The sequence below is a fragment of the Diabrotica virgifera genome, chromosome 7 (genome assembly GCF_917563875.1).
Source record: "Diabrotica virgifera virgifera chromosome 7, PGI_DIABVI_V3a".
Classification (NCBI taxonomy): domain Eukaryota; kingdom Metazoa; phylum Arthropoda; class Insecta; order Coleoptera; family Chrysomelidae; genus Diabrotica; species Diabrotica virgifera.
The window spans coordinates 98,077,122-98,090,796 of NC_065449.1; the positions used below are offsets into that span (position 1 = coordinate 98,077,122).

The 13,675-nt window shown below is 33.0% G+C and overlaps 1 protein-coding gene across 1 annotated transcript in view; it reads right to left on the bottom strand.

Annotated features, from left to right (window-relative positions):
* LOC114330752 (uncharacterized) overlaps nt 1-13,675 on the bottom strand; it is a 73,894-nt gene that overhangs the window by 9,440 nt on the left and 50,779 nt on the right. Inside the window, exons 6-8 of the mRNA XM_050656579.1 lie at nt 10,650-10,827; nt 6,544-6,764; nt 1,460-1,622 (exon numbers count right to left, since the gene is read on the bottom strand). Of these exons, the coding sequence (XP_050512536.1) occupies nt 1,460-1,622; nt 6,544-6,764; nt 10,650-10,827 (562 nt within the window). The remainder of the gene's footprint in view (nt 1-1,459; nt 1,623-6,543; nt 6,765-10,649; nt 10,828-13,675) is intronic.

Consider the following 13,675-nt stretch of genomic DNA (forward strand, 5'->3'; position numbering starts at 1 on the left):
AGAAAAAGCTGCGAGAAAAGATCGAGGCCACACTGGATGACAGCCAATGCGGCTTTAGGCCAGGGCGAGGTACAACCGATCTCATATTCACGGTGAGACAGTTATCAGAAAAAGCCCTAGAGCATAACAGTAAGTTGTATCTCTGTTTTGTGGACTTGGAAAAAGCATTTGATCGGGCGCCACGTAACAAGATCTGGGAAATATTAAACCGTAGAAATGTGAAACCGAAGTTAATCCAAGCAATAAAGAGTATATATAAATGTACACGTAATAATGTAAGAACGAACAATTGCTCATCTCTTGAATTCTACACAAGGACAGGTGTAAGACAAGGTGGTGTTCTGAGTCCTTTGTTATTTATCACTCTAATGGACGAAATTGCAAAAGAATGCAGGGGTAAGGTAAAAAGAACTAGGGTTGGGGTGTATAAACTTCAACAAGTTTGCGTGTCAGAGTTGATATATGCCGATGACCTGGTTATTGTGGCAAAATCAGAAAAAGACTTGCAAGTAAATGTGAATGTTTGGAATGAAGCCTTTAAGAAATTTGGGATGAGAATAAATATTGAAAAAACAGAAGCTTTAGTAATATCGAAAACACAAGAAAATATAAATGTTAAGTTGAATAATGAGACCATTACACAAGTTGAGGACTTCAAGTATCTAGGATCAACAATGAATGGGCAAGGAAATATAGAACCAGAAATAAACAGCAGGGTAATGAGTGCAACAAAATTATACTATGCACTAAATAAAAGTTTTATTAGGAAGAAAGAAGTAAGCCTGAAAACAAAAATGAAAGTATTTCAAACCGTATACGAGCCGGTGCTACTCTACGGTAGTGAAACGTGGACAGTGAACGACAACATCCGTAGTAAAATCCAAGCATGCGAAATGCGATATTTACGTGCGGTATCCGGGGTGACCAGACGTGATCGTATAAGAAATGAAGACATACGTGAAAGGTGCGGTGTTGGAAGGACCTTAGACAGACTTGAAACGAAACAGTTATCGTGGTTCGGACATATGGCGAGAATGAGTGAAGGTAGAACTGTAAAGAGGGTATGGAAAGCGGCATCTGACAACAAACGAAGAAGAGGCAGGCCAGCAAGAACGTGGAATGCAAATATTGGAAAGGCTTGCGGAAAAAGAAATATTGGGTGGAGAGAAGCAGAAAGACTAGCTACCGACCGAAAGGCATGGAGACGTCTCATTTCTCCACTTACCTCGACACCGCAAGGTACAAGAGGACGGCTTAAGTAAGTAAGGATGGATATAGATGAAACAGAATAATTCGCTTATATAAGGTATGGACCTTCCCAACACGTGGGATGAAAATTGAGTTGGTTACATTACAACAATTTTTTTCCAATTTTTGTGATTGATGGTATATAGCCAACTACAGGAAAAAATTTTTCTTTTCCTTGTGAATTAAGAACTAATAAAAAAAGTAGACTTACCGCACACGCAATAATTTCTATTGATGACTTAACAGACTCTAGTTCCTTCTTGAGAAGATGCTCTACTCTTCTAATAAGAAGCTGAAGTTCGCTTGGTAGTAAAAGAACCCGATGGGTAGGACCACTGATTAAAAATGATTGAAGCGTTTTTATAGAACTTCTCCTAAAAGGATTTTAATGTAAATATAAATAAAATGATTAAGAAACTATTAACGTTATATAATTTAATAAAAAAATTAGTTGTAAAAAATCGTTAAGCTAGAAAGTTTAGAACTTACTATTCAAAATTAAAAAACAGTATAGTCTAACAAGCCATCTATGGGACTCATTAATAGTTAGCGAAACGGGAAGCTATTGTGCGAGGTGTGAAATTACATAAACAAGAAATCTACCTGTTTTATGAAATGATCCCTTGTTTATATAATATCATATCTCGAGCAAGAGCACCCCGCTCAGCTGAATGTTGATGAGTCTCTTAGATAGCTTGTAAGACTTTAAGTAACGTATCTAATTTATTTTTGCATCCCCTTTTGTTAAATATGTATATTTTATGAGGAGCCGGAGTACTCAGAGGGTAGTATGTCTGACTTCCATGCAGGTAGGCCGGGATTCAAATCCCAACGCCGCACAGTGGTCCCAAATGCTGAAAACGTGGTCATGGGGTAAAATAAAAAGTACGTATTTAGGAATTTTCAGGTTTACAGTTGTTTTCTCATACTATCGTAGAGTCATAAGACGCAGGTATAAGGATCAGACCGGATCTATTCTTATTCATAATAATACGAATACGAAGCAAGCTTTCAATCCTAATAGTAAATAATTAATATTGAAAAATATCAAAAATTACTAAAAGATTTTTAAATTGAAAACTTACTGGTACATCCCCATGTATACACCTCCAAGACTTCTACAATTTGCAAGTCATATGGATGCTGCAGTAAAGACGATAGGGAAGGAATTCTAAACTTTGCAATTCAAATCCCCCGTCTGCAGCCGGTTAGGAACTGAAAGATGCACCATAGTTACTCTACTGAGTAATAAGAAAATAAAATAAAAATGTGTGTACCATTTTTATATATTCGGCTGCAATACGAAGGAAAAACAATCTTACTTTTTAATTAGAATAAGGAGTGCAGCCAGTCCCTTTAACTGCAATTTTCTGCTCTTATTGGAGCTTCATCAGAAGGAACGTAGGCACTGTTCTCCTTAATCCAATCAAATCGCATCGAAATGTTTTTCCAAATATTGCAGCCAAAATGATGGTATTGGGTGGCTAGCGCCATCTGGCCGTAAAAATACGAAGCAAGCTTTCAATCCTAATAGTAAATAATTAATATTGAAAAATATCAAAAATTACTAAAAGATTTTTAAATTGAAAACTTACTGGTACATCCCCATGTATACACCTCCAAGACTTCTACAATTTGCAAGTCATATGGATGCTGCAGTAAAGACGATAGGGAAGGAATTCTAAACTTTGCAATTCAAATCCCCCGTCTGCAGCCGGTTAGGAACTGAAAGATGCACCATAGTTACTCTACTGAGTAATAAGAAAATAAAATAAAAATGTGTGTACCATCGTATTTTTACGGCCAGATGGCGCTAGCCACCCAATACCATCATTTTGGCTGCAATATTTGGAAAAACATTTCGATGCGATTTGATTGGATTAAGGAGAACAGTGCCTACGTTCCTTCTGATGAAGCTCCAATAAGAGCAGAAAATTGCAGTTAAAGGGACTGGCTGCACTCCTTATTCTAATTAAAAAGTAAGATTGTTTTTCCTTCGTATTGCAGCCGAATATATAAAAATGGTACACACATTTTTATTTTATTTTCTTATTACTCAGTAGAGTAACTATGGTGCATCTTTCAGTTCCTAACCGGCTGCAGACGGGGGATTTGAATTGCAAAGTTTAGAATTCCTTCCCTATCGTCTTTACTGCAGCATCCATATGACTTGCAAATTGTAGAAGTCTTGGAGGTGTATACATGGGGATGTACCAGTAAGTTTTCAATTTAAAAATCTTTTAGTAATTTTTGATATTTTTCAATATTAATTATTTACTATTAGGATTGAAAGCTTGCTTCGTATTTTTACGGCCAGATGGCGCTAGCCACCCAATACCATCATTTTGGCTGCAATATTTGGAAAAACATTTCGATGCGATTTGATTGGATTAAGGAGAACAGTGCCTACGTTCCTTCTGATGAAGCTCCAATAAGAGCAGAAAATTGCAGTTAAAGGGACTGGCTGCACTCCTTATTCTAATTAAAAAGTAAGATTGTTTTTCCTTCGTATTACAGCCGAATATATAAAAATGGTACACACATTTTTATCTTATTCATAACTTCGGGAGAAGTGAGCCATGTACGACCTTATTTTGGCCGACAGTGAAAATCATAGAGAACACGGGTCATGAACCTTTAAATCCGTATATTGTTTATACACTTCGGAATTACTTTCGTTCCTAAGGGTTTTTGGCATCGCCGATTACGAATCTGACATTACTTTTTCTGAAAAACAAAATGGCGGATCCAACATTTTTTTGTCAAATTTGGTAGCTAAGGTTGCTGATTACAAATCTAACATTACTTTTTTTAAAACAAAATGGCGGATCCAATATGTCCGAAAGAAATTGGAAAATTTTATTTTAAACGCATATTTGTTTAAAATTTTATATTATAAGGAACTGTTGAAATTGCTCATTACCAATACATTTTCTTTATGAAGTACAATATTCAGAACCTATTACTTATGTACAACCGCCCATACATGCTTAACAACCACCAGAATCATATAATATGCGTCATTTCCCACTTTTGTATTCAAACAACTACCAGCAATCCATAGGCAGCCAAACGAAAGTCATTCTGTATCTTCTTACTATATATTTTAAGATTAATAAACATTAGTCGCAGAATTATGTAGAATTTTGTACTTTTTGAGTGCATCTTTACAAAATTTTGATTATTTCAAGTATATATTCACTATTTATGCATAACAAATTTAAGGCATTTATTGTTACTAAATCTTAAGTTAACTTACCTCTTACATTACTACATCCTTAAAAAAAGAATCTGCTTTACAGCGATAAAATTGATAAACTACAAAACGTTTTACAGCGTTTTCAATATACGCGTTCTTTTTCACTTTCTCTGCCGGCCAAAACCTCGGGCATGGCTCAATTGTTCCTGAGCTATGAACCAGAATACATCCAGTCTGATCCTTATACCTGCGTATTATGACTACGATAGTATGAGAAAACAACTGTAAACATGAAAATCTCTTGACAGGGACTTTTTTTCGCCTCATGACCACTTTTTCAGAATTTGGAACCACTGTGCGCCGGCGAGAACAGCTAGACATTTTTAGTAAGTTATAATCCCAAAGCCGCGTAGCGGTATAAAACGGGAGACTATTATTATTATATTTTATGAGAGCTACAGTTTTAAGTAAATAATTATCTGATCCACAAACTGCTTCCCTTTTCACAATGACGTCAATATTTTTTATCTGTGTAGGTTTGTCCTGTTAAGCATTAAGATTTTATACTTTTTGTTCAATATCCTACTTTTAATGAATTTTGTTGATATATTTCTATAAGACGTGTGCAGTTGTTATTAACTATGTCTTCTGTCTTCTTCGTGTTCTCCTATCACTGCAACCCACTTTTTCATTCGAACTCGTGATGATAATGTCACCCAGTAATAATATATCTCTCCGACTTACACATCGGGGTGGCAGCACTAGTAATGACATGTCTATAACACTATACCTTGTTTTTAAACCAGGAAAAGTAAACTAAAAAGACAGATTCATAGCCAATAGTCACTAGAAAAATCACCAATTACATCTTATTTTTTGGTTGATCATGTCGGCCTTTGACGATGAATACGTCACAAAATAATTCTAAAAACATCTGTTTTTTTTTATATAAATAAAGACTACAAATCTAAAAATTAAAGAAATAACGCAGAAAACATAAAACATTGCCGATATAACTTAATTAACCTATGAAATGCCAATAGTGTCAAAATTTCTTGCGGTTGGACCAATTACAAACAAGCATTGCGAAGCGGTAAATTTGAATTACTCCTCCTGGTTTAAAAACATGAGCAAAGTGGTGTCATTATTATGGTTATGTAATGCCAATACCAATTGAAATTAAATATCAACATGTCAAAACTAGTTAAGTACACAATTAGGGCTATACAGGGTGTCCCCGAAAATAGTGCGTTCCTTAAAGGTATAGATAGAAGACACAACGTAGAACAAAAAAGTCTTACAACATTTTTTTCTAAATTCAGCCGTTTGACCAAAAAACGAAAATACATTTTAATATGCAAATTGAAGCCTGGCAACACCGTGGAAGACAAAAGCTAAAGGTTGACACCCTGTCCTCGTCCCCTCACATCAAACAAACCAAGATATTAATAGCAAAAATGCCACATTATTAAAGCAAGAAATAATTATTTGGCAGGTAGGCACCTACATCTAGGGATGTCAATAACCCTAATTCACACCTCAAAAATAGTAAATAAACAACGGGTTCCATTGATTAAATTTCCAGTCACAGGTTCTTCTAAGCCATGTTGCCAGCTCGTTTAAATTAATGAAAATAAGAATTCACTCCTATGGAGAACAATGTAATTCTTTTTTTCGAAACGGTTAACTTTAGGAAAAAATGTTATAGGACTTTTTTGTTCTAAATTGTGTATTATATCCACACCTTAAAGGAACACACTATTTTCGGGGACACCCTGTATATAAACACTAAAATTAATGAAAATAAGCAAAATATCTTGTGCTTACTACACCGTATCAATTTTTTACGATTTATGTATTTATTTATACATTTATTTATATGAATTATGATGGTGTGTATTTTAAAGTATCAATCTATTAATTATTTCTATGGAATCTAAAGGCAAATCAAAAAGTTATTTAATTATGTAAAATTAAAGAATGATACATTTGACTTGTTTGTTAATGTCAGTTCTTTTGTTAAGCGAGGGAGGAACTTAGGTATCTATTATGTATGGTATAAATAAATTTAAAATTACCATAACATATATACTTACAATTGCCCACCTTTAGATTTTAAATCTTTAAAACCCGGTGTAAATAATTTGTTTTCTAAAAGTTCAACTTCTTTGTTAAACTCACTGATCAGCTCAAAAGCTCTATCGATAGAATAATTTCCTTCATTCTTAGAGAGTAGCTTGACAATTGTTTTAGATAACTTTAGTCTTTCAGAGGACGAAGTCTCATGATGGTTTTGAATTACATCTTTCATTTTATCCTATAAAATAAATAATATGTAAATATATTAAAATAGCATAGCAGTCTTCTAAAAATATAACGAAATATAGCAATCGCCAACTAGAAAGAAAGAGTGCGACACGTCTATACTTTTTACGGTAACCGGTCAATTGCTCGAAAACGAATTGCTCGACATGAAAATTGCTCAAAATACAAATTGCTCGAATAAAAAAGAAAATTTGTATATATCTAAATATTTATTCATAATAATACAAAATATAGACATAAGAAAGATATTTTAAATAGGACAAATTATGTGATATTCTACGTATATAATCGTATATTAATTTATGCTGAAAAAATATTTATTACAAATCTAAAATATCTTTGAACTTTGGAAATAAAAAGAAAAATAACGATTTTGATTTAGTCTCATTATGATATAGGAATTATGATAATTTCCAGGTATTAGGGAAGGATTAAAATCATTGCCTTAATTTTATCGAAGATTGGCATCGCGGATTCCAAAATTGCCAAGTGCCGATAGGTTATTGCGTTTAATAAACAATTATGAACATCAAAAAATAATATTTATGTTATTATTTATGTACATGGAATATTACATAATTTGTCATATTAAGTATCTTTCTTATGTGTAGGTATATATTTTGCATTATTGTGAATAAATACTTGGATAAATATACAGAATGGTGCAAATGTCTGGAATAAATTCAATATTTCGTGAACCGGCGACTTTAAGGAAAAATCCCGAAACAGGTCGATTTTTATTAAATTACGATATTTTGGCATATATTTCATACGAGTGACGTCATCCATATGGACGCGATGACGTAATTGATGATTTTTTTAAATAAGACTAGGGGTCGTGTGATAGCTCAATTTTAAGAGTATTCAATTCTGTATTCAGTAATATAAATACTAACATAATTGTTTATACACAGTGTCCAAAAGAAATTTTTTAATTAAATTAATTGACAAAAAAAGAAGAATGTATGTAATTTATTTAATTCAAAATACATTTTACTGCTGTCAGAAAACAGAAAAAAAATGTTTTCCACCTACCTCTACCGAAAGTATACCTTTCCGGACCTTCTTGTAGGGAGCAAAGTTGTACTTTTCCTCCCTAGGGAGGAAAAGTAAAAGTGACGTCATGAAATTTCATTCATGAAATATAACTTATTGACGCCCTGTACAATATTTATTTTCTATTACGTAAGTATCTATACATTTTAACGTTTATTTAAAAACACTCTGTATTTTGCAGAATGGTAAAAAACAGTAAATTGTTATTCTGATTTAACAATGTTTACATTAATAATTTGACTTATATTTGACAGTTGACAGTTATATTGTACCTACTTGTTAGTTTTAGTTCTAATAAATTTTGTTGGTTAGTTACATAAATAAATTAAGTAAAAATGAAAAAAATGACTTGTTATTTGAGGAAGGTGGAAAAACCATATGTATAACATGGGAGTAAAGTGCCTTTTCCTCCCTTGAATGATTACTGCCCTCCTCTACGCGTCGGACAGTAAACTTCATTCTCGGGAGGAAAATTAGCACTTTCCTCCCTTGTTATACAAATAGCTATTATTTCACAAATAAGCATCGCTTTTCGCTGAAATTAAATGTTCAAACTTCCAAGAGGCAGACGGTTGGCGGGAGCTGGTTTGAACATTGAATTTAAGCGAAAAACAATGCTTATTTGTCAAATAATTTTTTTTTCTTTCTGTTTTCTGACAATAGTAAAATGTATTTTGAATTAAATAAGTTACATACATTCTTCTTTTTTTTATTTAAAAAAATATTTTTTGGACACTGTGTATAAACAATTATGTTAATATTTATATTACTGAATACATAATTGAATACCCTTTCAAATGTGCTATCACACGACCCCTAGTCTCATTAAAAAAATCATCGATTACGTCATCTCGTCCATATGGATGACGTCACTCGTATGAAGTATATGCCAAAATATCGTAACTTAAAAATAAAGATCGACCTGTTTCGGGATTTTTCCTTAAAGTCGCCTGTTTACGAAATATCGAATTTATTCGAGACATTTGTACCAGACTGTATAATTTTCTACTTTATTCGAGCAATTGACCTAGAATCACTTTTTACGAATATTGTCGAGATATGGTTTATGATCAATATTTTTAATTAATTATTGTGCTGAACTCAGTGGCAATACAGTTCGGATGGAATCCATACGAAACTCAGAATTTGCGCTATGTGGTAAGTACTATAATAACAATAAACTCTCAATAAATAAACTACCTATCGTAATATATTTCACTAAATAACCAATTTAACCAAGTCTGCATCTACCATGTCTTAATTTACAAATCTCGATCCTTATGTGACCATTATCATTACGACTTCCCCAGTTTCGGCACTTATATGTACAAACAATTGTGTCCTCTCTTATGATGTGTTATGTATGTATCAGCTCATGGAAACTTTTTGCGTGAAGAGACTGAGTTAGGATTATAAACTGGAACAGGTAAAAAAACTGGAACACTGCGACCTTTACAGATTTATTTGTTTCGTTTGTCATCTAGCCTTGTTCTCTTATTAGGTTCAACACCATTGATGGGAGGCCGGTTCACATAGCCTCACGATCCTGAATGTTTCTCTCAAAGTGCTAGAAACAGCAATTTTGTACGACCTTCATAAAATATCTTCTTATTTTACGTGCCTTGTCGGGTCTGACAGACGTCGGCAATCACTATAGCAAGACTGACTTTATTTTGTGTCATATGGAAAACTTGTTTAGCCCTTCTCATTCTGGTGTTTCGGAGTCATAATTATTGTTTTCTTTCATAAAACTTATATTCTTCTTCTTCTTTTTGTATAGACATGACTGTCTGTTTTTTCAATGTGCCTCTAGTAAGTTGTCGTTCCATCGTTTTCTTGGTCTTCCCACTGATCGTCTTCCTATAGGGGAACCGTCTCTCGCTGTCCTTACTACTCTATTTGTTATCATTCAGGATTCGAAAAAAATGAATGCATTTAAAAAGCATTGGAGCCGTAATTTTGCGCCTAAGCCCTTAAGAGAAGAAAGAGTTCGACAAGGTGACGTATTATCGCCAAAGCTGTTTAATCTAGTCCTAGATGTCTTCAAAACTACAAATTGGTCAACATATGGCATCAACGTTAGTAAAGTACTCCTCCGTGTGGGCGACCTCGTATTACCTTGACCTCAGTAGTGGATTAGCGTAGTGAAGATACAATGGTTCTATTTGCTAGTGCTCTCTTTGTCCAGTCCAACATGAAAGTAAGGAGTCCCATCTTTTAAACGGTTCCGTCACTTAGTAAAGTCCTTCTAAGTTAAATGGTCTTAAATTTTCTAATGTCTTTGAGAGAACAGTTGTCACTGTTGTCTTAACTGTTGTCATTCACTGTTTTCTGTTCCTAGCTGGTACGCATGTTGGCTGGTATGGATGTTGGCTGAATGATTTATCTCTTAGCACTTTGATATTTATCTATCCATCAGTTTTCATTACGGCAAATTTGTTAGAAAGAAGGATAGGCTTATCGGTTGGTATGGCCCAAGTGTTTAGTCTATTATACAAAAGAAACTGGATATCTGAAGTCCAAGGTATTAATGATCTTGGTTTGCAGTCATCTATTTTTCCTGGTTTTAAAAGTTATTCCATTTTTTTCGGAAGGCACCTGTTATAAAGCGTTCGTACTAAAGCCAATTGGCTTATTGTACATTGTCACTCTCCGATGAAGAATTTCGTCTCCCTTAAAGACCTAGCAAGTCGAGTTGAGAAAGTTTTATAATCATATTTTTTAATAAAATTCGCCTGAATTATGTAATTATGTTAAATTAGTTATAAAGTAATCTAGATAGGTTTAATTATCTAATTCTAAAGAATTATACCCTACTCACTGTTCTGATAATACAACTTTCCATGTCCCTACTTATGTAACTTATAACTCCTTTAAAATATTGTTCATACTCTTCAATCTGTTGTGTCTCCTCACGATACATTATTTTTAGAACAAAATAATGTGCCAAAAGTTTCTGAACCATGTCTTCAAGATCTTTCAGTTCTAGTAAACTTTTTCTAAAAATATTTAAGGCAATAATTTAAAGCATTTAAGAAAGTATATTTGAATTAAATTATATTTTTAAATCAAATATCATATTCTACAAAAATAGATCAGAATAGAAAAACAGAAATCTAAACGGACACCTATAAGCCGAGGAGTACAAGGATGTATATTGTCCCCTTTACTTTTTAATTTATACTCAGATATGTTTAAAGAAGCACTAGAAGACTAGTCAATTAACGGAATACTAGTGAATAATACCAGATATGCAGATGATACGATACTTCTTGCGGACAGATGAAGAGAACTGCAGATTTTGGTTGATTACATCAAACAGTACTGCGAGAGGTATGGAGTATCTATGAATACAAAAAAAGTAAGAAAAATATTGATGACGAAATAATCTAGTAATCAATGAAGGGAATGATGCAAAGAAATCAGTAACGATATCAATGTACGATTGTTAAAATTTGACATACCATCTAAAGCAAGCTCTAAAAAGTTAATTCAAAATTGAATTATTTAAAAAAGATCAAGATTTCAACAATACAATAAAATGCAAGATAAGTATTTATTCAAAAAAATATATCGCTGATCTGGAACTTCGTCACGAAACTATAGACTAAGAGCCGCTATAGATGAAAATTCTTAATCATTTTAGGCACGACGGGACCCTATAACTTAAATAGTAGAACCTAAAAGAAAACGTTTGAACACTGTGCCTTCACTTTTCAGTGGCACATGCGTCTACAGTGGCGCATCAAACTTTCCACTTATGGACGGGATACATAAATTAAAAAATACCCTCCCTAATTACCAGAATTTAATTTTTTTCATTTTTTTAAGTTTTATGTGATTAAGACATAAGATTCATCGTAATTTTAACCCACCACCCCCTTCTCCCTGCCCCCACCAACAAAAACTTTATTTTTCGATTTTATTTTTTTTTGGTGGGATGCAATCAATTTTAAAATTTCAAAAAATTTACACGCATAGTTTTACATGCATAAGGGTTTTATAAAACACGTCTATTTTTTATAGACCTGTAGGTTGAGTGTACATAACCTCAAAAAAATTTTAAAATTTTTTTTTTTGAAAAAAAGTATATAACTTTTTTTTGGGGATAGCTGCAGATCTAATTTTTTTCTTAGTCTTGTGTATTTTATCAAACACTATATTTCTAATTTTTTTCAGATTTTTCTGTAACGTTGGTCACCTTCAAAAATCCAAAAAACTGTTTTTTAAGGGGGTTTTGAACGTGTTTTTCTGATTTTTAAATATTCTAAAGAACTCAGTTACTTCAAGTTACATATAACCTATAAAAACAAAATTGATTTGATATATTATGAAGTCTATAAAATAGGGAAATCCCCCAAAACCCCCCAAAAAACAGTTTTTCGGATTTTTGAAGGTGGGGAGACTTCGGAAAAATCTGAAAAAAATTTAAAATATAGTGTTTGATAAAACACACAAGATTAAGAAAAAATTAGACCGGCAGCTATTCCTCAAAAAAAGTTATACGCTTTTTTGAAAAAAAAAATTCTTTTAATTTTTTGAGGTTATGTACACTCTACCTATGGGTCTATAAAAAATAGGCATGTTTTATAAAAGCCTCAACTATGCGTGTGAATTTTTTGAAATTTTAAAATTGATTGCATCCCAAGAAAAAAAAAATAAAAACGAAAAATGAAGTTTTTGATGGTGGGGGCAGGGGGAAGGGGGTGGTGGGTTAAAATCACGATGAATCCTATGTGTTAATCACATAGAACTTAAAAAAATAAAAAAAATTTAATTCTGTTAGTAAGTTCTGTTAACTTTTAATTTATTTATCCCGTCCATAAGTGGAAAGTTTGATGCGCCACTGTCGACGCATGTGCCACTGAAAAGTGACGGCACAGTGTTCAAACGTTTTCTTTTAGGTTCTACTATTTAAGTTATAGGGTCCCATCGTGCCTAAAATGATTAAGAAATTTCACCTATAGCGGCTCTTAGTCTACTACTTTTTAGAGACTGTTTAGTTTTAAATTAAATATAATAGTCACCAGTACACCGTTCTTTTTTTTTTTAAATGATCATAAAAGTCTTAAAAACGATTTTAACTGCTTATAAACTACAATTTTATATTTATTTAATTTATTCGTCAAAATTAAATTAAACCCAAACAAAATTAGTATTAATCGAATAGGTATTTTTAATATCTTTCAAACGAAATATCATTTGTCATAAGGTCCCATTTAAAATTATCGGTCAAAGTGGCCCTGTGATGTCATCTGTGACTATTACGTCACCTGTTATGACTATTTGAGAAGCCCACTTCCGTTTATTACCTCCCTCCAAATTTCACTATTATAAGTATAACCGTTCAAAAGATATGTGCAATATGTTATAGTCGGAGAGATAGAAGCGGATTTTGTGCGTGATAAGTACAGTGGAACCTCGATTATCCGTCTCTCCATTAACCGTCACCTCTGTTAACCCTCAGGCTACATACAGAAGTTGTATTGACTACACAAGCAAAAATTTTAATGTAAAAAAAATAAAAAAAAGTTAATTTGATTTGTGATGAGAACACAAACGGCTATCCATTGCTGACAGATAAAGAAATCATTGAAATGGCAACAAAGGCGGACCAAACAGATTCAAAAGCTGACACAGACTTGGAATTTGACTGTAGCTAAAATGATGAACCTATTGTAACTGACAAAGATTTGCGTAAATAATCTAGAGAAGCTGCATCGCATATGCAATAATTCATCGAGTAGTATTCTCAACAAGAAGAAGCCAATAAAGTAGATTGCATGATCTTATGCCGATTAAGAAATTGAGCCGTCGCAAAATGTGAAACAACAGTAAAACAAACAC